General features: G+C 47.9%; 1 protein-coding gene across 6 annotated transcripts in view; it reads right to left on the bottom strand.

Annotated features, from left to right (window-relative positions):
- The window catches only part of ITGA9 (integrin subunit alpha 9), a 374,600-nt gene extending 354,398 nt beyond the window's left edge, over positions 1 to 20,202 (bottom strand). For 4 of the 6 annotated variants that reach the window (XM_054681668.2, XM_054681665.2, XM_054681666.2 and 1 more), the window contains exons 1-2: positions 19,784 to 20,099; positions 1,229 to 1,356 (exon numbers count right to left, since the gene is read on the bottom strand). In XM_054681668.2, the coding sequence (XP_054537643.1) occupies positions 1,229 to 1,356; positions 19,784 to 19,968 (313 nt within the window). In that variant the 5' untranslated portion in view covers positions 19,969 to 20,099. Of the gene's footprint in view, positions 1 to 1,228; positions 1,357 to 19,783 lie in introns of those variants that run through there. The other 2 variants (XM_526172.9, XM_063805540.1) reach the window with 2 other exon arrangements.
- Between the last annotated feature and the right edge of the window lie 5,233 nt (positions 20,203 to 25,435).

Below are 25,435 nucleotides of genomic sequence, written 5' to 3'. Positions count from 1 at the left end.
AAGACTTTGGAGAAAGAAATGCTTGCAGTCATGATTATAACAAAATACCTCCTTTGTACTGATGTGCCAAGCACAGTTCTGTGTACTCACCTGTATTATCTCACTTAATCTTCTCAAGACCATCCTTGCGAGGTAGGTATATTAGTCTTGATCTTGAAGGTGAGGGAACTGAGGCCCAAGAAGCTATAGGACATTCCCAATCAGTCCCAGCTGGGCTTTGAACGCAGTCAGAACCATCTGATTCCAAAGATCTTATATTTTCTGCTAGATCAAAGTGAGCTTTTATTTTATTTTTTTATCTTTTTTGGAGACAAGAGTCTCAGTTCTGTCACCCAGGCTGGAGTGCAGTGGCACAATCTCAGCTCACTGCACCCTTGACCTCCTGGGTTCAAGTGATCCTCCTGCCTCGGCCTCCTGAGTAGCTGGGACTACAGGCATGCATCACCACGTTCAGCTAATATTTGTATTTTTAGTAGAGATAGGCTTTCACCATGTTGCACAGGCTGGTCTTGAACTTCTGGGCTCAAGCAATGCGCCCACCTCAGCCTCCCAAAGTGATGGGATTACAGTCATGAGCCATCATGCCCAGCCCAAAGTGAGCTTTTAAAAACATCCATCTGATCATATCTTTCCCTAGTTAAAATGTAACACCCAAAATTGATTTCAGTGGCCTCCCCACTCACACACAGAATAAAATTCCAGCACATTGCCCTGGCCTGCTAGGCCCCACGTGGCCTGGCCCCAGCCTGCCTTGCTGCCCTCCTGTGCTCCACTCTCCTGGCTCCCTCTCCAGCTGCACAACCTCGCTCTGTGCTTCCAAATGGCACCTCTGCTTGAAGGCTGTGCTTCCTGCACCTGCCCAGCTAATGACTACGCATCCTTCTAATCATGTCGAAAGGTCCCAGACCTTTCTTGACCCTCCGATCTAGATTAAATCAAATACTCACCTTCCCTCTGGTCTTTTCTCTCTCAATTACTTGTCTTAATATCTCTTTTGCCCACTAATTTATGGGGCTAGGGATGGCAGGATCCTTGTTTGTTTTGTTCACTGGTGTATCCCAGTGCTTAATAACTATTACGTACTCAATACATGCTTGTTGGAGAGAAGGAGGGAGGGAAGGAGGGAAGGATGGATGGGTGAGTGAATGATCAGGCCATCCTGGGAAGAAGAAGAGCAAGGTATAAGGGTACAGAACCCATTTCCACCACAGCAGTAATGGTCACCCACCTCGAGCCATGTCCAGTTCGGTGCATCTCCGGTCAGGGTTGGTGTGAACACGGCACTTAAACACAGCCCCAGGAGACTTCACTGAAGGGCTGTATTTGGAATCTGCCTTTGGTGCGCCCACAAGGACCCTGCAGCAAGAGAAAAAGGCATTCTGTCACAACCTACGATAAGAAAATAGGAGGCAGATGGCTAAGTATTCACCCAACCATGGGTGGGCTCTCTGAGTGCTCACTTTGAAAATCATATTATTATACTTTTCTGTGTGGGCTTGGGGGAGAGGTCCTAAAGTGAAACCTGTTAGATCTTTCCCAGGCACATTAAAGCTTAAGGAGGCTGAATGTGGTGGCTCATGCCTGTAATCCTAGCATTTTGAGAGGCCGAGGCAGGTGGATAGCTTGAGCCCAGGAATTCCAGGGCAGCCTGGGTGACATGGCAAATCCCATCTTCACAAAAAAAAATGGCCAGGCAAGGCAGCGCACGCTTTTAGTCCCACCTACCCAGGAGACTGCGATGGATGGGTGGGAACACGTACAACCAACAAAAGGTTCCTATCCAAAATCTATTTTAAAAACTCCTCATTGATTAATAAGAAAAGACAAGTCAACAGAATAGGCCAAAGACAAGCATAGATACTTCACAAAAGAAGATAGCCAAATGGCCAATAAATGCATGAAAAGGTGCTCAACTATGTTAGTTATCAGAGAAACTCAACTTCATACCAACCAGAAGGCTCAAACCAAAAAGACTGAAAATCCCAAGTGCTGACAAGGATATAGAGTAACTAGAACCTTCATACACTGCTAGTGGCAGTAGAAACCATTAAAACCACTGGGAAAACTATTCAACAGTTCCTAATAAAGCTGAACATGCACCTACCCTTTGACCCAGTAATTCCATTTCTAGGACTATACCTAATAGAGATGCATACATTTCTACCAGGAGACATGCAAAATGTTCAAAGCTGCATATGTAATATCAAAAAAAAAAAAAAAAAACCAAGAAGAAACCTAAAGGCCCATCAGTGCTAGAGTGGACAGGTAAATCATGGTACAGCAATACAACAGAATTCTATGCAGCACTGGGAGGCCGAGGTGGGCAGACTGCCTGAGCTTAGGAGTTCAAGACCAGTCTGGGCAACATGGTGAAACCCTGTCTCTACTAAAAATACAAAAAATTAGCTGGGCATGGTGGCAGGTGCCTGTAATCCCAGCTGCTTGAGAGGCTGAGGCAGGAGAATCACTTGAACCCAAGAGGCAGAGGTTGCAGTGAGCTGAGATCATGCCACTGCACTCCAGTCTAGGCAACAGAGTGAGACTCTGTCTCAAAAACAAAACAAAACAAAAAAAGAGTTCTATGCAGCAATGAAAACAAATGAACAGCATTCAACTGCAACCACAGAGATGAACTGCACAAATACAATACTGAACAAAAGATGCCAGATACAATAGCATACTCACAGTCTGATTCCATTTATCTAAAGTTCAAAAGCAGGTGAAATTTAACTATAGTGTTAGAAGGCAGGATAATGGTTACCTCTGGAGAGGAGAAAGCAGGGTTGTAATTAGGGAGGGGAATTGCTGGGGGTGCTGATAATGTTGTCATTCAACCTCAGTGACATTATACAAATTTGTGATAACTGTATATGATATGGACACTTTCCTGGATGTGTTACATTTCAGTAACAAATAGAAAATTTAGAAAGGCTATTTCTCTTCTGTCTCCCTCTCCTCCTCCTACCACCCACCACACACACAGCATGGACATTTAGGGGCAAATAGGAAAAAAAATAGCAGCAGTGCAGAATTATAAACCATATCCTCTCTCCCACTGCAAAACAGAAATAGAACAGTTTGCATGCAAACAGGAGCAAGAATGAACCTCTGTATCCTCCATCTTGAACTGAAAAGCTGCCTAGGGTGGGCCATCCCCAGCAGGAGCATCCCCCGGCTACAGGAAAGGGGCAAGACCCACCCAGAAGACAGAAGAGGCAGGTTTGGGCCTGTGTGAGTGCAGAACACGGGGGAAATGGCAGTAAGCTCCCCTCCAGATGTTACAAAAATAATTCTGACCTACAGTTTTATGCATTGTTTCCAGAAAGCAGTCAACAGAAGATCTATAGCAAAGAATACCAAACAACACTAATCAGGCACGGTTTGTGCTGAGCTACGAGCCATTTGGAAAAGGTCTCGGACAATGAGACTTCAAACAAAATCCACACTGATGTTTAAAGAGTAGAAAATGCCAAGCCACTTCTTAGTGAGAACAGGCGTTGTTCCTTATCTCCAGCAGCCTAGAAAAGAGAGGGAATTCACCTTGCAAGGGTTTCTTCTGTATCATGAAATAGATCATCTCCCACATGCCTTGGAATAGAGTGCATTACATATTATGTATTTGTGGAAAAGGTGTTTAGCAGAGGTTAGGATGACCCTGGACAGCTTTCCTGGGGATGTAGAAAGCTGACCCAGGCTCCCTTCCCTCTGCCCTGAAAGCCACCTTCATCTTGGGATCTCAGTCATTCACTGCACCCTGGTCTTGGAATGCTGCTGCTCCTCCTGCAACACTCCAGCTAGGCAAAGGGGCAGACAAACAAGGCCTCTACATCATACAACAGAAGTCTGAGGCCCTCAAAGGGGACTCCAGCAAAGGCTGGCAGATATCACAAAGGACATCGTCACTAACCTGGCTCAGAGACATGGTGTTAAGGTTCATGGGAATGTGTGTGGGTCCCATCTTAATTCCCACTGCCCTGAGCTCAACACCTAGAACCTGAAGAATTGGAGGGTACAAAGAGCCAGGGAGACCCACCCCTCACTGGAGTGTCTCCTTCCAGGTCAGTCTTGGAGGGTCTGTATCTGATTCCATGAGGAAGATGCCCTGCTGGGGAGTGAGAGAAGCAAGACTCCCAATGGTGCAGGTACCCAGGCTGCCCTGCGGCTCCTCAATAATGCCCTGGGATGCACCTCCCCAGGTGTTTGCTCAGCACAAATGCAGAATTCCCAAGCAGAAGCAGGGCTGGAACCCACAGCCCTTTGGAAATCAAAGCAAGCACTTTCCCAAACAGATCACATCGCCTCCCTCACCCACACAAGAGCAGTTTGGCTGGCCCTTGTCTGCTGTAACTCAAATGCACAATGACGTACAAAACAAAACTCCAGTGAGAAGAAAGCCACATTAAGGGATCAATTTTCCCCCTTGCTGTGGCGGCTGAGCTTTAGAGCCACTGGGGTAAGTCACGTATTGCGCTCCATAAGACCAGCTGTTTTCACAGGTGAGAAGAATTAGCAGTTTGCCCTGTCTAAACTGCTGAAACATCCTCAGCCTTTCCACAGGTCAGGTTCTAAGACCTGGGGAGCATAAAATACCTCTTCCACTCAAAAACCCCAGGGCCACAGAGCAGAGTCCAAAAATTCCCACCAACTCCAAATTTACATCAGCACAGTGACTAATTGCCACTTGTAATTTATTTTACAAAAATCACAAAAAAATTCACAAGAGTGAGAATTCATCACGTCCAAGGGAAGGGAAATGGCTGCAAGAAACAACAGGTTCTTCCTCCACTGTGTCTCCCAAACTGGCATTGGAACCCTGGAAATTTCAGATAATGCCATGGCTCCAAATTCACAGACACAGATTCATAGGTTATCTAAGCAGGAGGGGACCCTGGAGAGCTTATTCCCAGGCACTGCTTCCTCCAGCCTAGAGCCAAGACTGACAGGGACAAAGTTTACACCAAAATCTAAAGTGGAAAGGAACCTGCTGAATTATTATTTCCTTCCAAGCCCAAGGTACTCAATGGTTCTAACAACAATGGCTGATTCAAACCCTGATAACAACCTTTCAGTTCAAAACTTCTGATCAGCTGGTCAGATGAAAGGTTTTTCCCAAATCCTGTGCAATGGAAAATCAGGCTAGAGATAAGGGGGCATGCACACACACGCATGACACTCACGAGGTGGCACACGGGAATGTGCTTGTATCTATGTGTTTACAGAACACCGTGGCTTCCTCCGCAGCCCAGCACTGCTCTGTACCTAGGCCACCATCCAGCAAGACTACCGCAGGCCAGCCCATGAGTGAGTCTTTTCTGAAGTTAATTCAGCTGGCTGTTTACCAGGCTGATCCCAAGGGATACAGAGATTACCATGGCCCAGAGTTCAGAACAAGCCACTGAAAAGATGCCATCTGCTAAGTTATAAAAAGACATCCTAGCCACTTCAAACATCGCCCCAACTCTCCTGGTACTCTCAACAAGACTATGTTCCTTTCCGCTATGGTTACCACATAAAAGGGCCTGAGTGTCCCCACCAACAGGCTGCCATCAACAAAGCATCAAGCTACTTCTCTGCTTTGCTTGCTACTTCAAGTGTGGACCTCAGACCAGCAGCATGGGGAACACCTGGCACTTGTCGGAAATGCAGAATCTTAGGCCCCAGCCCATTAAATCAGAGTGCATTTTAACAAGCTCTCCAGGTGATTAATAGTTTGAGAAGTACTATGTAACTATCTAAACTGATTACAAATAATTATGTTCATTTGGAGCCAGTAGAAGAGATTGCCCTTGAGAAGCAAGGCTCTCCTCCTATCCCATCCCCAGTTAAAGATGCCACAAACTCAAAGGCCCTTTTTTTTTTTTTTTTTTTTGAGACAGTGTCTTGCTCTGTTACCCAGGCTGGAGTGCAGTGCGGCGATCTCCGCTCACTGCAACCTCCACCTCCCGGGTTCAAGCAATTCTCTTGTCTCAGCCTCCCTAGTAGCTGGGTACTACAGGCACACGCCACCACGCCCCGCTAATTTTTATATTTTTGGTAGAGATGGGGTTTCACCATATTGGTAAGGCCGGTCTTGAACTTCTGACCTCAGGTGATCCACCTGCCTCAGCCTCCCAAAGTGTTGGGATTACAAGCCTGAGCCACTATGCCTGGCCTCATAAGCCTTTTAGGTCCTCTCATCAATGCAGGACTCTAAACTTCTAATTAGGGCAACCAGCATGTAGCAGGCACATAGAGTGTGCAGGTGCTGGGTTAGGCTCATTACGGGCAGGATCAAATTTACTCTTCACAGCAACCCTACGGGAGGTACTAATATTATCCCCATTTTACAGATAGGGAAGCAGGTGGCCAGAGGAGGTTAAGACGGTTATTCATGTTAAGATGCCAAGCTGTAGCATGCACCCCAGTAGTCAAATACATCACCCGTGCCCTATTCTACCCACCCCACATCAGCCTGAAAGGAGGAAAAGGGAACCAACAGGTACCCAGTGCCCCCTCTGGTGCCAGCTACTCACATATGTAATCCCCACCTGAGCAAGCCCCAGTGAGCCTTTGAGGGCAGCTCTGAAGTGAGAACTCTGATGTGAAAGCTCCATCATGTCAAAGGGCATGCTGGGGTTTGGAAGAGAAAAGAAGACCTTCCCCTCCCCATCAGGCTCAGGTGACTCAAAAGGTGAACTTCAATCACCTTGCTTTTCCAAAGCATTGACACTGCTGTCATGGTGTTAACCAGAGGTTTGCCTCTCTTAATAAGCAGTGTGGGTGCATCGGTTCATGCACCAACACTGGTTATGCTCACAAGGGTGCTTTCTTGCTCATGGCCATCCTGTCAGGCAGCCTCTCATGTGTTTTCCATTCAGAGATGTTGGGTCACACCACCAGTAAGTGGCAGAGCTGGGATTTGAACCCAGAGTGTCTGTGTCCAATGGCATGCTCTTTCCAGGCTCTCCAAACCCCCTCCTGGTGTGGCAGTTTAAATGACCTGCATTTTTCCAACAAAGCTGCTTCCTGAGCTCCCTGTGTGTGGTCAAGCTGTCTGTGAAGGCTCCATTCCAGCCGCCCACCTCGCTCTGAACCTGTCTCATGTTTTGAGGGTAATCTGCAGGTAAATTCTCTGGAGAGCGGGTGACAGAGAAGGACTGAGCCGCAGCTGCCTCCCTGGGCAGGACTGAGAACTGACAGTGTCTCAAAGATTCCCTCCCTCCCCACAAACACCACAGCAGCGATTCCACAGGCAAAATTATAGCCAGATCAAGGACAGCAACTGGGGATTAAAAACTTTAAACCCATTAGGTTTGCTTTCAGGCATTTGATCCCAAAGCCAAAGCTTCCCCAGGGACCCACGTTTTGGTTACATGAGTCAAATTCTTCACTGTGTGTCCACCACAGGGAAACCCCAGGAATTGTCCGCATCCCTTACTGGGCAGAAAGCAGCCCAGGCTTGAGTAAAGGAAGAGCTGGTGCCAGGATAGCCACCTCTGACCACACCAAACCCTTCATTTCCAGAGGGAGGGGACTCACTAGGGACCAATGCTTGCCCAATGGAGCCATGGGACCTGAAAGGCCTCATAAGCTCTTCTTATATTTGGGGAAACTGAGGCTCCTAGTGTTTAAGCAGTGGATACTGACTGCTTTCTAGGGTTTTAAGCCAGTAGTTCTACCTGGCTTCTAGCTTTATGGGAAAGTTATGCATGGTGATAAAGTGTAAGAAGCACAGGCAGTAACACAGGGTTTAAGTCCTGCCTCTACTGCTGACAAGCTGTGTCTCTTAGACAAGTGTCTTAAACACTCCAAGCCTCAGTTTTCCTCTTCTGTAAAACAGGAGGAATAAAAGTGTACCTAAGAAGGTTTCTTGTAAGGTTTAAGCAAAAGAATGTTTATAAAGCACCCATCATAGTGCCTGCTACAAAGTAGGTGTTCAAAGAAATGTTAGACTGCTGGGCCGTAGTAGGCCAAACACCTTGACACTCAACTCATCCCAGTTCCAACTCCTGGCAGCACCCAAGAGCTCATAGATCCTTAGAAGTGCAAAAGTTGTCAGAATCAAAATGGAGTCACTTATGTTTTTTTAAAAAAAAAAAAACCCTGACAAATAGAGCTGTGGGAGGCCATGAAGGAAAGGTTTTCATGCATAAACAACCGATAACAAGAACTAGCACAAAAAAATCTGCAAAAACACAATCTTGCACAAAGGCCATCACAACCTTACACACACACACACACACACACACACACACCCCTTCTGCGAGGAAATCTACCTAGCAACTCTCTGTCCAACCTCAAACTGGTGCCACCCTTCACTGATCCTTGTATCCAAGGATAATTATCTCAAAACAATTAAGTAATCCTCATTTTTCCTTTAAAAGCCTTTGTTTTCCTTTACCTCCCTGAATATTCATGCAGATTACTGTGACACATGTATTCCCAATGCAATGCCCTATTCCTGAGTAAACATTTTCTTTTAGAGAGCCTCTCTCTGTGTTTGCTATTTAGGTTAATAGAACCTTGTTCCCTTTTCTGGTGCGCTGGGCAGGAATTTATTCAGACTGTCACAGTAATTCAGGGACAGCCGGGATGCTTTCACCACCAGTAATATATTACAAAGTGGCCACAATTCCCCATCCTTCCTGTATCCCTGCTCTTTTCAGTGTGACTTTGCAGCTTCTCTTGTCAAGAGATGAAATGTGTTTCTGCCTCCTCTTGATGTAGGCTGGACCTGTGACTTACATTGGCCAAAAGAATGTGGCAGAGGGGCATGGTTTGACTTCTGAGCTTAGGCTTCAAGAAATCATGCAAGCCTCTGATTGTTCTGTTGGTACCCTACCCAACCACCATGTGTACAAGCCCAGGCTAGCCTGCGAGAGGATGAAATACACATGGAGCAAAAATAAGCCCTCCCAGCTGAAGCCATCCTTTGCCAGCCAGCCAACCAGCTAACCCAGAAGTTGACCACAGATGCATGAGTGAGTCCTGCAGAGAACAGAAGAACCACCCAGCTGAACCCAACCTAAGCTGCCAACCAGAGAATAAGCTACAGGTGGTGGTTGATTTAAGCCACTAAGTTTTGGGGTGGTTTGTTAGGGATGCAGCAATATTGTGGTGATAGAAAACAGATACATCATCAAGCTAAAGCATGCCACTTCTGACAGAATCTGGACCGTGGTAACTCCATCGCCCACTAATTCCCGCTAAGTCCAAACCAATTATCCAACTATGCAGCTGACAACTATTGCTATGGCTCCTCTAGCTACCTGGTCTCCTTTCCCTCCCTCAAAGGAATCTCATCACCAACCAGGACCACAGACTTTTACTGAGGGCCCTGAGATGGGACAGGCATGGTGGAGTAGTAGAATAAGCCCTGAAGAGTGTATCCGAAGTCACACCCAGGAGTGTGCCAGCTACAGCTATGTGACTTTAGACAAGTCCCCTGGCCACTCTGACCCTTCCTTTCCTTTTCTGTAAAACAAGGATAATAACAAATGCATGATCCCCCTCCCAAGGCAGTGATGAGGCACAAAAGGAAAAGGCAGATGAAAGTGTTTAGGGGACCATGCACCCCAGGATGGCCTGACTTGCAAAAGTAGATTATGGTATTTTATCTGCAAGGCCAAGAGCAGACACAAATGCTCTCCGAAGAAGCCCTTTTCCTTTCAGGGCCCTTCTCCTTTTTCCTTAGAAACCTGATACCTTGGACAGGGCCTTGATGGAGGTGGAGGTAGGGAGGGCAGCATGGCTAACCCTGAGAACAGTCAGTTTAGCACTAAATCAGTCCCACCTTGGTTCAAAGCACAACTCTGTAATTTACTTACTTGCTGGGTAACCTTGGGCAAGTGACTTGGCTTCTCTGTGCTTCAGGAGTGGTAGCCTGCTCTGCATAAAGGGAACTATGAACACAGTGGTTCTGGCATATAGAAAGTATTCATAAAAGGTTGGCAATAATAATTTTTATCCTGGAGAGCCTAGGTTACAGTAAATGGAGGGAGAGTAGTGCAATCCACACCACATAACGCTAAGTCAGAGAATGAAATTGGTGGAGTCCATGCCCAACTGGGAAAAGCAGAGGCACGGGGGTAGGGTCCAACCTTGGAGTGACATTGGTCCCCAGCTTGTGTGTTAGGGAGTGAAAGGTCAGAGGCTGCTGCCCTGGCCTGGGGCTCAGGTCTTGGCAGACACACTGAGGGGAGGCAACTGGAGAAGGAGGCAAGGCAAAAGGACTGAGGTTTTCCTTCCACATCTGAAAGCAGCAAGTGAACACTAAAATCCAAGGGGTACAGCAAATTACAGACTTCTGGCAGATCTAAGAAAAAGCCTTGATATCTTCTTGTTGGTTTCTTGTGATAATTTTTTTTCAAGAGAAATATGGCAATACATTTACATTTACTTTTTTAAAAAGTATCCCACCTTGGAACTGTAGATCTACCTCCCAGACTTATCTGGAGCCTGGGGTGGGAGCTGGAGCTCCCCATAACAAGGGTGGCCTCCCATCTGCTCCTTGGCTTTCCAAGAGCACAGAGAAGAAACAGGCAGGCAAAATTCTAGGATTTACAATCCCAAAGATCTCCATTTAAAGTAGCCATCTCAGATCCTTTTTGGAAGCAGACAGGGTGTAAATGAATGCACAAAAATGCAGATTTATGTAGAGCATAACGAAAATGTTAGAGGCCACACATAATGAAGAGTGTGTCTATGTTAGAATATCTCATTCATTTCAGTGTTGAGTGTCAACACTCAAAGTCTGATGAATAAATGAATGAATCAACAAAAATACTGAAAGAAAACTCAGCATCTCAAGTCAGGATGAAAAAGACCATTGGTTTCATAAATCAGATCAAGTAACAAGAGAAATAACTACCAGCATCTATCAAGGGCTTAACTGTGTGCCGTGTTGTGCTCTGGGCTTTGCAGATATCATCTCATTTAATGCCCCCATCAACCTAATGAGGGATGTACCCTTATTACTCTTTACAGAAAAGGAAACTGAGGTTCAAACAGCTGAAGTAATTGGTCAAGATCACACAGCTCCTAAGCAGAGAGCTGAGTAAGGCAGGCTGGGGGCAGGGCTAATGCTGGAGCCCACTCTCTTGACCACCAGGCACTTGTGCATCTCAGCGGTGCCCCCTTTTATGGCACAAAAATCCTGGATCTGGTTGTTGCTGTGGAACCAGGGATTCAATGAAGGTAGAGACAGGAACACTACTCAGCTGAATCTGGAACATCCACCCTCCAGGACCCATCCTGGTGCAAAAGAGGTGCCAAGACCCTCTGCAATGCTGCCTACTGGTGTGTACTGCACAACACCAAGTTTACTCTGGGATCCACATACATCACAGCACTTGGACACTAGATAGGAAGGGGTAGGAAAGGCCATCTCCCAGGTGGCCTTAACACACCAAGAGATCAGCTAAGATGGAGGAAATTTGTTCTGTGATTTTTTATTTTTCTTAAAAATTTGGGCACATAGTCCGGGTGCAGTGGCTCACGCCTGTAATCCCAGCACTTTGGGAGGCCCAAGTGGGCAGATCACGAGGTCAGGAGATCGAGACTATTCTGCCCAACACGGTGAAACCCACTCTCTACTAAAAATACAAAAAATTAGCCGGGTGTGGTGGCGGGCACCTGTAGTCCCAGCTACTCGGGAGGCTGAGGCAGGAGAATGGCATGAACCCAGAAGGTGGAGCTCGCAGTGAGCCGAGATCGCACCACTGCACTCCAGCCTGGGTGACAGAGCAAGATTCCATCTCAAAAAAAAAAAAAAAAAAAAAGATTTGGGCACACAGTAGGTACATATTTATGAGATACATGAGATATTTTGTTACAGGCATGTAATATGTAATAACCACAGCAGGGTAAATGGGGTATCCATCACCTGAAGCGTTTATCCTTTATGTTACAAGTGATCCAATTATACTCTTTTAGTTATTTTTAAACTACAATCAAATTATTGTTGACTATAGTCATCTTGTTGTGCTATCAAATACTAGTTCTTACTCATTCTTACTCATTCTTTCTAATTTTTTGTGCCCATTCATGCCTTTTATTAAGTGTTCAAATATTTGAGGATGCAAATCATCCTCTCACATATTGTTGGTCACTGGTGCAGAAAGTTTGACTCTGTATGGGTTTCTTTAATAAAGTTACAAACCCAGGAGTGATTCTGAAACACTGGCCACCATGGCTACCTTCCCCAATTCAGAGCTTCCTAAATAAGTGGTGGGAGCCAGTAGAACTCAGAGTGGATGGGGGAATAGTAACAAAGCAGCCCCAGGAGGTTAGGGGGATACATAGAATATTGCAGAGTACTCCATCTTTCCTGGGACACTTCTGTCTTAATGCTAGACAGCCTTGGTGTGAGAGGAGGCCCTTCAAATGTCCCCGGCAGAATCATTGGGTCCCTGTTCACTCAATGATCAAACATCTCCAGAAAACAGAACCCTAGCATCTCCCCAAGAGTAGCCAGTGGGTCATGAATAAGCATCCCCAAAGGGTGCCGCAGAGAAGCTACTGCTATTGCAATTCAATAACTTTTCCAGGAAAGCAGGCAGAACAGAACTTCACAAGACAGATGTTTGAGCACCCTGAAGCCCCCAAACTCGGATTCTTGACTTCCTGACAGGCAGTCAGCCTGGGTGGGCAAAGGCACAGGCCTGTGCTCGACAACTCATTAGCCATGTAACTTGGCCAATAATGCCTCTGTGCCTCAGCTTCCCCTCCATGAATGGGGATAAAATGATAGCCAGCTGCTACAGACTGAATGCTTGTGTTCCCTCAAAATGTATATGTTGAAATCTTCACCCCAAGGTAATGTTATTTGGAGGTGGGGACTTTGGGAGGTGATTAGGTCATGAGGATATAACCTATGAATGAGTTAGTGCCCTTATAAATGTGGCCCCAGAGAGCTCCCTCATCCCTTTCACTGTGTGAGCTTAGAGTGAGAACACCACTATCTATGAACCAAGAAACAGGTGCTTACCAGACAGCAAATCTGCTGGGGCCCTGATCTTGGACTTCCAAGGCTCTAGATCTGTGAGAAATAAATTCTGTCATTTACAAGCAACCCAACCTATAACAGTTTGTTATGGCAGCCCAAATGGCTACCAGCTGAAAGGACTGTTGGGAACATTAAATGAGCTGGTATGAGTACCAATGTAGATAGCACTTGACATCTACTGAATATTCAGATACACTGTTGCTGCTTTTGGTGTTATTGTTGCTACTGTTGCTAATTTAAACTCAACACAGAAGTCCTTTTTGCTCAGAACAGACATTGGTGGACCAAGTGAGCCCGTGGTTTCAAAGACTGTAGATTTTTCCCAATCTTGGACTTACATCGGCTTCCTAGGACTCCCTCTGGCAAAAAGGAAGGTTGGGATAAAACATTTTATTCTGCTTTAGTTGATCACCAAATCCACTTGGCTAAAAGGATTTGCAGTTCAGAGAACTCAGTGGCTCAGCGTAAAGCAGAGCTCCTTTCTTCTGAAATCCACCACCTGTGACTTCTCTGACATCAGAAAGAGGCACCTTGTGAGTCAGCTGGTGGCAAGATTGCTCGGGATTCTGTTTCTGGGCCAGTCCCAATGGCCCTACTGTCAGTCCTGACGCTCCACACACTGATTACAGAGGTATGAGCAAAGATGACCCCCAGCCACACTGCAGGCCAAGGAGCACATCTCACACCCTCCCAACACAGTGATTCACGCGTGGCAGGCTCCAGGGCAGCCACAGAGGTGTGGGTCACTTCATGCTGTTCAGCTGCAAGGCGGAACGTCAGCTGACAGCCTCCAGCTGCAGCTTTCTTGGGATCTGCTGCAGGATTCCAGCTGAGGCTGTGCTCTTCCCAGACAGCTCCAGCCAATGCCTGACCCTGGCAGAGGACAGCTATTTCTGCCCAGTGATCTCTGTTGAGTTGACTGAGACTTTAATCAGATCTGCATAGAGTCAGAGGCTCTCTCTGTCCCATTCAACTTCCCCATTTCTCTTTCACAGGCAATACCCGCCCCCAACAATTCTCTCACACTCCTATCTCTGTCCTAGCATCTGCTTCCTAAAGGATGCAAACTGACACAAGCCCCCAGTGAACGTGCATTGATCTCTCAGGCTGGGGTGGGCCTTGAACAAGGCGTGTAACTCTGTAAGCCTCAGTTCCCCAAATAGCAAACTGGAAACCACTCACCAGGATGTTACAAAGACTCAACTAAAGAATATCATGCCTGTGAAAGCATCTGACTTCTTGTAGATACTATCTGACGAAATTCATTTTGGTTGTTAAAATTACATGCAACCCCTTGAAAGCAAGGAATTTCAGAGAACACCATGGCTGCTTTTAACAAATGTAAAAACAACATTTTCCCTGAACAAATCACAATAGAAGTTATCAGGAGACCATTTCCTGAACAGCAGCATGTCACCAGGGAATCAGAGCTGGCTGGGGCCCGGCCCTTCACACTCTCACACTCAGGGCCGTTAATGACTGGTTGAGACAAGACTGTCTTCTTGCCCTGGAAGGTTCTCCACTGGGCAAGACAGCTGTCTCTGCCCCCAGCCAGCATTCAGCACTAGCTCAGAAAACAGCACCCTTGCCAGCTTCTCCAGATCTTCAGAGAAATTTCCCAGAAACCCCGAGAAGATGCTTTTTGGATCCCCTTGGAACTCAGGCCTCATATATGTGTTGTTCCTTCTTGAGAGCTTGAGAAAGCAGGCTCTGTAGGGTGAGTGAGGACCAGGAACAATGTCTGAAAATGCCATTTCCCTAGAAAAATTCAAACGAGGAAGCGGACCTACACCTTCCCCTAGAGTCTGGCACAGGACAGAGGAACTCTGCAAAGATGCTCACCACTGAGGTTATGAGAAGGCAGGGCTCCCACCACCATTTCTGGGTGTTTACTCAGCAAGACGGGCAGGGCCAGGGGCAGCAGGTCCTATGATCCCAGGGCTCCCCTTCTAAATGTTTTCCCTTCACAGGAGTTTCTCTTCTGCCCCTCTGAACAACTCATGCCTGCCTGAGGACAAGCCTCTCCCCCATCAGAGCCTAGATCTTAAATTTCATTTGAGACACACAACTAGAACCCCACAATTTTCTCACCTGTCAGATTGTGAGCAAAAAGTTTTCATTGTTGAACCCCCAGCCCTAAATATAGATCAGGCCCTGCGGTGTTTTATGAGCAGAAAGATAATTCAACCTCTTCAGCAGGCAATAATTTTTAGTTAGATGTAAGCACCTGTTTCAGTTTTAGTACTCACATATGCTATGGGTTGATTTTTTTCTTTTTCTTTTTCTTACCTCTCCTTTTGATCCTTGTCTAGCCCTTTAAGACTTACATCATTGCTCTAAACCCACACTGCCCAGTAGAACTTTCCGTGATGACGAAAATGTTCTCTCTGTGTTGTGTCCAATGCAGTAGCTACTAGCCCCATGTGGCTACTGAGTACTTGAAATGTGGCAAGTGCAACTGAGAAGCTGCATTTTAAATTTTATTTTTAGTTAATTTACATACCAATATATCTGGCTAGTGGTGACTACATCAGACAGCTCACCAGAACTATCTAGCTTGTTCTTTTAATTCTCAACCTTCATGCAAATCAAGGATATGTTCTCCTTGGCTTGGAATTGCCTCCTATTCCTCACTGAACAACACTCTGACAACCTTAACAAAGCAAAAAGCCCAGCACATCTTCCATTTCCGAGCACTCGCTCTGTGCCTAAGCACAGCCGTCTTGATGTGTCCCAGGAGAGGGAGCAGGAAGCACGTCTCCAGAAAGGAAGCCAGTGCACCCAACCACTTTGGACTCCAGGGCGTCTGGGGCAGAGAAGGAGGAGGGGACGGGGTGGGGTGTGAAAGACGTCCGCTCTGGAGGCTGCACGCCAGCCAGGCCGCATTTATTTATATCACAGGGTGTTACAGTTGTCAGCCCTGCAGCTGAGTAACTGGTCCATGTCTAAAGGAAGGGGACAGAAATCGGCTTTGTCCATGTTCCCTGGCACTTACTGTTGTTGTTCAAAGGACGCCAGAAGACTCAGGGAGTGGGAGCTATAGGAGAGGAAGCTGGCTCTGGGCAGGCAGACACTCTGGGTGTTATTAGAAAAAAAGAAAATTGAGTCCCTTGCATGTTTGTATCCTAGCTGATACAAACGTCAACTGGAACATTGTCCAGGATATTCTGGTCCATCTAGCCATGGGGACAGTTCTCACTGCCCAGAGCACAGTGACAGCGGGACCACTCAAGCAAGTACTCTGAGAGGAGCTGGGTCTGGGGCTCTGTGCTCAGTGTGATATGGCTACAGAGCTGGGTTCAGTCACCAGGGCTGGGAAAAGCAAGATCACCCCCACACTTACACAGGGATCTAGGATCCTCTGATTAGTGACAATTTTGGTCTACAAAATAATTGAGAGAAATGCTCAGTTATGGGATTAGAGAAGTGCTAGTTCCACCAACAGAGCACATTCACATGCTCTGAGATGTACACCCGCAGGTGCCTCAACATGGGAACGCTCTGCTCTGCCGTCTGCAGAGTCCATGCTGACTTTGGGGTCTGTGCTCTCCCCCTACCACTTCCAGCACATTCTTCTCCCTCCCTTTCCCTAGAGACAACACATCTTTTCACCTGTAAAACAGGTAGTTAATTAGCATGAAGCAAATATCTTAGACTGCAAAATATTGAATTAAGTAACAAAGAATAATTTCTTCGAGAAGAGAGACGTAAGATACAAGGCTTAATTAACATGTCCTTTTCCTTTCAAAGTTTTGCTATACTGCTTTTCCCTTTCATGTCTATATTTTACCTTCCTCACTCATTTTGACGAGTATTTGTGATCCTTTTAAGTCACCCCCATGTAGGTTCTATACTCTTTCAGTGCACTAGAGCAGCCCTTTGCAAAACTACTCCCAAGCCTCCAGTGTCTGAATAAATTAATGTATTTTTCTAAAGTACACACACTTCACTGGCACTTTGGTAATACATAAAGAATGCCTTGAAGCTTCCATCCTCTCTGACCCAGCAATTCTAAGCCCAGGAATTTATTCCAAGGAAATAATTAAGATTGTCCTCAAGGGTTTCGTTAAAGGTTGTTTACCCCTGCTGCTGTTTGCAATCACGAATAATTGAAAATGACTGACATGTCCCTCAAGCAGGACTAGAAGATCCAGGGCTCAGGTACTGCTTAGGAGTAAGCGACCAATAATCAGTTACCAAGTCAATCAACCAACCCCACAGTTGAAGTTAAGGTACAGACTTAGGACAGATCCAGAATTCACAGGACCTGATCTTACAAATTTAGGGTGACTAACTTTAAGAAAATTAACATAAAATTATAAAATTGGGGACAAGGCATTAATAGGGGCCTATGCAAGCAAGAATCCTTTGGCTTAAGTTTCAGCAGCCTTGCACAGTAAGTCTCGCCTCTAGAGGAAAGAAAAAGGAGAAAGAAGATGTTGGAAGTCACTTGCTCCAAAGGCCATAGTTTACCAAGCCTGGGTAAAAAATACATTCAAGCATACATACAGCAAAAAATACATCCAAGGTCTAAGACAAAGAATACTGGGAAAAAGGGAAAGAGAAAAAAGGATGGGGAGGAAAATACTTGAAAACAACAGCATGAGAACAGAAATCAAGGGGAGAACACAATCTAAGAAAAAATTCAGTCAGTATGGTGGGTGAGGGAGGAAAAAGAAGCACTATTTTAAAAAGATTTCAGTAGAGTTAAGTTGGTGCCTGAACAGCTACGGGGACAAGCACTCCAATACAAAGAGTAGCCAGCTTGTATCAGAACAAGAGAGGGCACTTTTGAGCCCAGCAGCCCAGATACATGGGTTCCCATGGACCCCTGAAATACCAGTCCCACATCTCAACTGGCAACAAGGATATGCACAGCATTACTGCTCCACACCCACTCCCTACCATTTACCCTGGGTACCAAGTTGAAGGCCAGACTGTCTTTTCCCACACTGGCCAAATCTGCTCATGTCACACAGCTTTTCTTCATCCCCGTTTTAAATCAAAGTAGGCTGAACACCTTTTCTCTGTCAGATCTGCTCTCGTCTCTACCCATTCCTTTCCCAGGCAGTGTGGCTTTGACCTGTGGCCCATGCAAATCCACAGTGACAGTGGCCTGGCCTCTCTCCCTCTAGCTGTCAAAGAGCTCCAAGGCAGTTGAGCCAGCCTCAGCCTGCAGATCACACACAACGCTCCGGCTGGCTTGGCTGCCTGCTCAGCTGCCCGCCCTTTCTCAGCAGCCCGCTGTCCACAGCAGCCCTCCCATTTTTGACAGTGCTTCCCGCGTGCCTGGTGCCTAGTGTGGGGATCTGGGATGTGTTCTTCAACCTCAGACCCTGAGTCTGCAGGACACAGAAAAATGTTCAGCCTGCTCTGCTTTAAAAGGGGAATTTGACAAGTGTAAGAACAGACACTCGGTCTTATACCCAGCAACTGGAGTAAGTGAGAGAGGGAGATGTGGAGCTGGGCGAGAGCTATGTGAGGGCTTTGAAAACTGGTTCTCTTGAAGGCTGATCTCCTGAACAGCATGATTCTTAGTGGGCTGGTCTCAGAGTCCCCTTTTCCAGGAATGCTTGAGTACTGCGATCCACAAACCACCCTTTTCCATCAGCCTCTGTCCAATACAGAGCAGTGACTCTCCTGCATAACTACATGCTGAGAGCACCAGCATCAGTGACCTCGACCTCCCTGCCTGCCACCCCTAAGGACGCTCAGGCTGGTGAATACACAATAAAATCAACCCCGGCCTGGCTGTCACCTGGGCCCCCATGAGGCACGACCTTGAACGGGGGAACTTCCCGCAGCCTAACTCTCTCTCCTATCAAGAAGTGACCACTGTGTGGCTGTTTATACCCTCTGGTCCAGAGGATGTGGCCAAGGAGGGCACCAACCCCCCCCCCCTTAGTGCTTCTCTGCTGGGGTTGGGCACAAGCTCTGTACCACTCGGCTTATGGTGCTTAATGGGGGAGAGCTGCCCCCTTCTTAGGCCCACCCCTCCGGACTCAGGGGACAACTGGACCCCTTGGCCACTATAGAAACACGTCTCTCTCTTAAGGCTTCTGGTGAAGGTCTCCGGGTCGAATGGCCCATATGAGAGGAGACTCAGGCTGCCCCAAGAGATACCTACCTGCCCCACCGGCGGTGTCACTGGGAAGTGCTCCCTCACCTTCCTCTTCCCTATATCCTAGGAGCTTCTCCGCTCCACTTCCACCCAGGGTCTTGTAGGGGCTGGGGGGGGGAGGGGCGGGGGCTCTGGGCTCCAGTGCGCCCCAATGGATCCCAGACACCCTGCCCCTGGGGAGCCCCACCCCGCGCAGCGGCGCTGGAGAGGCTATACTCCTTCCTCAGGGGTTCCCCAAAACCGGGGAGGGGTGCAGCTCCAGTGCCCCGACTCCTCCAGGCCCTGCGAGGTTCAGGAGGCTCGCCGGGCCAGCGGCGGCCGCCCGGAGGCAGAGGAGCCAAGTTACTTTTCGATTCAGAGAGTGAAGCCGAGTCTAGCTGGGCGGCGGAGGAGACAACTCTAGCGGCTCTCCCCCCACGCTCTGGGCTGGGACCCCGGGGAGGCACCCGGACGCCCCCGCCCGCCTCCAGGCGCCGACCCCGACCTTAGCGGGCCCCGGACGGCGTCCTCCCTTCTCCCGCCGTCCCCCGGCGGCCGAGCCGCGCGCAACGGAGACATTTAAATCGCCCCCTCGGGACGGCGGCGTGGAAGAGACCGGAAAGGCGGCGGCGGCGCTGGCCTGGGGGCCGGGGCGGTGGCCGCGCGGGCCAGGGTCGCGGAGTCGGGCGGGCACTCACCAGCGCGTGTTGTCGTGGAAATGCTCCAGAACTGCGTAGCCGAAGAACGAGTCAGCGGGGCCCTGGAAGTGCACGGGGCGCTGCGAGTCGAGGTTGTAGGCGCCCGCGGGGATCCCCGCGACCACCAGCGCCAGCAGCAGCGCGCGGAGCCTCCCGGCGCCCCTCGGCGCAGCCGGGCCGCCCATCCCCAGCCGGCCGCCGCCTTCCCCTCTGCCCGGCGAGCAGGGCGCCGAGCGCGCGGGCCGTGGGGTCCGCCGACGGCCAGGAAGCTCCCCGGGGCGGGAGCTCTGCGCCTGGACACGGGCGGAATGCGGGCGTCGGGCCCGCCACCGGGGCGCGGACGGCGGGCTGAGCGGGCGCTGAAGGCGAGCACAGGGGCGGCCCCGAGCGGCGGCGTCCTCAGTCCGCCCGAGAAGTCTGCGCGAGCAGGTCCCGGGCCGGGCGGCGCTGGTCTGCGGAGGGGCGCGCCCGCGAGGTGGGCGGCCCGGGCGGCGGCGGCTGGACGGCGCGGCAGCGCCCCCTGCGGGCCGTGAGCCCTGCGCGCACTTCCCGGGCGGGAGTCAGCCCCTGGGACCCGCCGGGGCGCCCCGAACTGCCCCCTCCCCGCCGCGCACGGGGCGCTCGGGTTCCCGGAGATAAGGCTGCTCCCCTCCGTCACTACAGGCTCTGCCGGCCCTGCTGGGCCTGTCTCCCTGCCTTTGTCTCTCTTTCCCTCCCTGTCTCACAACCAGTAAGATCCAGAGCAACCCGGGTGAAGGACGAGTTTAGACTCCAGGTTCTAGCCCTGCGCATCCTCTGCTCCTTCACCCAGTTGTGAGATAAGCTGTAGGAGCAGTGCTCAGTAAACGCCGGTTCTTGTTGTTCATAACAATAGTAGCCACGTGGAAGCGAGCAGAGCACCCCTCCATATTCTAGTCACTTGGTCTCGTACACCAGTGATTCCCGAAGTGTGGTCTCCGGACCAGCAGCATCAACGTCATCTGGGAACTTGTCAGAAAATGCAAATCCTCAGGTCCCACTCAGCCCTGCTAAATCGGAAGCTCTGAGGGTTGGAGTCCAGCAGGGTTTGCGTGCACTGAAGGGTGTGTATGTGTGTAATTGTAAATATGCATAACAGAAAGTTTACCATCTTAACCATTTGTAACTGTGCAGTTCGGGGGATTAAGTATATGCATGTTATGCAACCTTCACCACCATCCATCTCCACAACTCTTCATCTTGGAAAACAAACTTTATACCCTAAACAATAACTCCTCTTTCCCCCTAACCCTACCCCCATCCCCACCCCCAGCCTCTGGCAACCACCTTCCTACCTTCTGTCTCTATGAACTTGACTACTCAAATTCAAGATTCCTACTGAATTGACTGCTATCATGTTGAAGTCTGACCACACTATTATGGTTTCCCTGCCTGTGTTCTCTTCTTTCCACTTTTTAATTCTACAACAGAGTTTGGATAATGGTTGAAAACTTCCCGTTGCCCCCCACCACCTACTCCTGCCTATAGGATGGAGCCCGATCTCCTTAGGATAACTTCACATGGAGGCTCCATCTCTCTTTCCAGCCCCATTTTATGCCCCTTTCCTGACTCACTTCCCACAAACCCTACAATGTATCCACACACAACTTCTAGCTGTCCCCTGAACGTGTCCAACAGGGGTTTTCACACACATCTGTGCCTTCTCCAATGCTGTTCTTTCTTCCTGAAATGTGCCTACCCCTCTTCAACTGGCAAAATCCTATCCATCCTAGACTTCCAGGCCGGTTCTTGCCTCACCCTTTCTGTGCCATTTCCTCTGCCCCTTTCTTTTCTGGGCTGCCAAAGAGTGTTCACATGCCTCTATCTCAACACTTAGAACATGTTCATCATTTTGGGGGCTCTCTGTCCCTCTCCATAGACGGTATAGCTAAGGAGAAAAAAGTCTTAGATATCTTTGTAGCCCCCAAGGCCCAGCTCAGTGCCAGGCTTAGGTAGATGCTTAAACATTGTTGAAAGAATGAACTGGCTGGGCGCAGTGGCTCACTCCTGTAATCACAGCACTTTGGGGAGGCCGAGGTGGGTGGATTACTTGAGGTCAGGAGTTCAAGACCACCCTGGCCAACACAGTGAAACCTTGTTTCTACTAAAAATACAAAAAATTAGCCAAGCATGGTGGCACATGCCTGTAATTCCAGCTACTTGGGAGGCTGAGGCAGGAGAATCGCTTGAAGCTGAGGGGTCGAGCTTGCAGTGAGCCGACAGTGCGCCACTGCATTCCAACCTGGGTGACTGAGCAAGACTCCATCTGAAAAAAAAAGAAAAGAAAAGAAAGAAAAAGAATAGCTGGGCACGGTGGCTCATGCCTTTAATCCCAGCACTTTGGGAGGCCAAAGCGGGCAGATCACCTGAGGTCAGGAGTTCGAGACCAGCCTGGCCAACCATGGTCAACATGGTGAAACCCCATCTCTATTAAAAATACGAAGATTAGCCGGATGAGATGCCACACGCCTGTTATCTCAGCTACTTGGGAGGTTGAGGCAGGAGAACTGCTTTTACCTGTGAGGCGGAGGTTACAGTGAGCCGAGATCGTGCCACTGCACTCCAGCCTGGGTGACAGAGTAAGAATCCATCTCAAGAAAAATGAAAAGAAAAGAATGAACTGCTTAAAGAAAAGCAAGCTTAGTAAGAGGACGAGGCACTATGGGGGAGATTTTGAAGGAGACTTTTAACTTTCTTCATGTTTTGGTTGTGTGAGAGTGAAAAATGATCAGTTCTCGTTGTAGGACACAAAACACAAGGTTTTCTTTTGTTTTTCTTTTTTTGGTTTTGTTGTTGTTTTTGAGACAGTGTCTCGCTCCTGTCCCCCAGGTTGGAGTGCAGTGGTGCAATCACTGTTCACTGCAGCCTTGACCTCCCAGGCTCCAGCAATCCTCCCACCTCAGCCTCCCAAGTAGCTGGGACCACAGACATGTACCACCATGCCCGGCTAATTTTTATACTTTTGGTAGAAACGAGGTTTTGCCATGTTGTCTAGGCTGGTGTCAAACTCCTGAGCTCAAGTGATCCACCTGCCTTGGCCTCCCAAAGTGCTGGGATTACAGCCATGAGCCACTGTGCCTGGCTGAAGTTTTCATCTGTGGTAGAGAGCACTAGTATCTTCCCAATATTTATACTTCCCATTTTCCTTACTAACAAAGCCCAGAGTTAGTGGAGTGTTAATATGCCTAGCTTTAAAAATAAATAAAACTATGTTTCCCAGTCTCTTTTGCAGACAGAGTGGCCACGTGCAGTGTCTGGCCAATGAGATATGAGCATGTTATTTGGGTGGTAGCCTTCTCAGGAGGTTTCTTAAAGGAGAGCCAACTCAGCTGACTTATGGCTTTTGTCCTGTGCCCCTGCCCCTCTTGCATGAAGCACAGAGGTCATGGCTGGAGATGCAGCAGCTGTCTTGAGGGCCACCTCAAAGGAAAGGCCAGGAGAATTGCAGAGACTTCAGCTGTCACATGCTAGAACTGCTGCACCTGACATGGGCTGCCTTCCTGGGGACTTCTTACTACCTGAAAAAAAGTAAACACCTAATTTATAAGAGCCACTGCTTTTAGGGATTCTGTTATTTGCAGGCAAGCAGAATTTCTTGTTGATTTAACATCTAGAATGAATGGAATCTAGAACAGATGCTCCTAACCTAGAGTTCACTCATTTTCCATGTTGCTTCAGAGGTCCTAAGATCCCCTGTGGTTGGTAGACTAATAGTCCCCCTCCTAATCCCTGGAACCTGTGAATATGTCACCTTATATGGCAAAAAAGGACTGCAAATGTGATTAAGGTTAAGGGTCTTGAGATGGAAAGATTTTCCAGGATTATCTGGCTGGGCACAGTCTAATTATGTGAATCCTTAAAAGCAGAGAACCTTTCCTTGGCTGTAGCAAGAGAAAGAGATGTGAAGTGGAAGTGGGGTCAGAGAGATGCCACATTGTTGGCTTTGGAGATAAAAGAAGGGACCCATGAGCCAAGTAATACAGGCAGCTTCTAGAAGATGGAAGAGACAATAAAATGGATTATCTCCTAGAGCCTCCAGAAAGGCAACACCTTGAGTTTAATCCAGTGAGACTCCTGTCCCACTTCTGACATCCAGAACTGTAAGATAATAAATGTTGTTGTTTTAAGCCACTATGCTTGTGACCATTTGTTATAGCAGAAGCAGGAAACTAATATAGCCCTCTAGAATTATATATAAAAGTGTGTATGTGTGTGTTTGTGTGTTTCTTAGGGAAAGATCCACAGATTTCAACAGATTCTTTAAAGGTAAGGTAGGTTTTAGAAGACAGGAAACCACTGATCTAAAACACACTGATTTCCAACTTTGGAAACCAAACCCTAAAAATGGTATCGGTTAAAAATTATAGCATTGGTGTTTGATTTAACTAAACAGTAGCTGTCAATCCTGACTGTATATTAGACCCCCAGGCAACTATTTAAAAATACAGATTTACTAATAACACTCTAGGTCAGAATCTAGGGGCAAGGCCCAGGAATCTGCATTTCCAACACCTCTTGGGAGATTTGTCAAGTAGCCAGGCTTGGGAAGCACTGTCCTACAGGAGAGAGATTCAGAACCCTGCACTATATTCCTTAACCTGTGGCGCCATGATGTGGTAAGAAAAACGTAGGATTTGGCATCTGGTGAAGAGAATTTAACTCCCAGGCCTGAATAGCTGTGTAATTTTAGTAAATCAATAAAACAAGGATACCAATAACTAATAAACCTATTGATGAGCTTCTCAGGACAGCATTTCCTAACCATAAAACGCTAAACATGTATTAGTTATTCGTATAATCTGAGCTCAAGAGTGAGCTCAATTTCCTAGTTGCCAGAATAAGCTGTTTTACAGAGACTTGACCTGAAGGGCGTGTCTCCAGGGTCACCAGCTGGAGGGGACAGGCATACTATTTCAAATCTGGCCATGCAAAATGTAGATTTGCTTTATGGAATGGAGACTTTTGAAAAACTGAACCTCTTGTCCAATTTCCCAACGGAAATGGCAACCAAATGCCCTCCATTCCTTTATGCTCTCACTTCGAGAAGGAATCTGAAGGTTTTCCATTAGCCTTAGTGGCTGCAAACTGAACAGCATGCTCTATCAGCTCACCTATCATTGGCGTTTTCTATAAGCTGTGCAAAATTGCTCTCCACAGTTACTTTGTTAAACAGTTACATTGTTAAACAGTTAAACAGTTACATACATACTTTGTTGAATTGTTACTGCTACTGTAACAATGCAAAAGAAGTGATGGTTATACTGCTCTGCTCCCTCCTGCCTCACTGCAGAGAGGAATATTGGAATGATTAAATGTTGGGGTGAAAACAACATTGGCTTTTCAGAAGCCTCAAAAAAGTCTTGGAGGCCAGACACAGTTGCTCATGCCTGTAATCCCAACTTTTGGAAAGCCAAGATGGGAAGATTGCTTGAGGCCAGAGTTTGAGACAACATAGTGAGACCTCATCTCTAGGGGGAAAAAAATGACCGGACATGGTGGTATGCACCTGTAGTCCTAACTTCTTGGGAGGCTGAGATGGGAGGATCACTTGAGCCCAGGAGATGGAGGCTGCAGTGAGCTATGATTCCACCACTATGCTCTAGCCTGCATGACACAGTGAGACCTTGTCTCTAG

This window comes from Pan troglodytes, chromosome 2 (assembly GCF_028858775.2).
Source record: "Pan troglodytes isolate AG18354 chromosome 2, NHGRI_mPanTro3-v2.0_pri, whole genome shotgun sequence".
Classification (NCBI taxonomy): domain Eukaryota; kingdom Metazoa; phylum Chordata; class Mammalia; order Primates; family Hominidae; genus Pan; species Pan troglodytes.
Note: the sequence above shows the minus strand (reverse complement) of the source record. Positions and strands in the feature narration are given on the sequence as shown.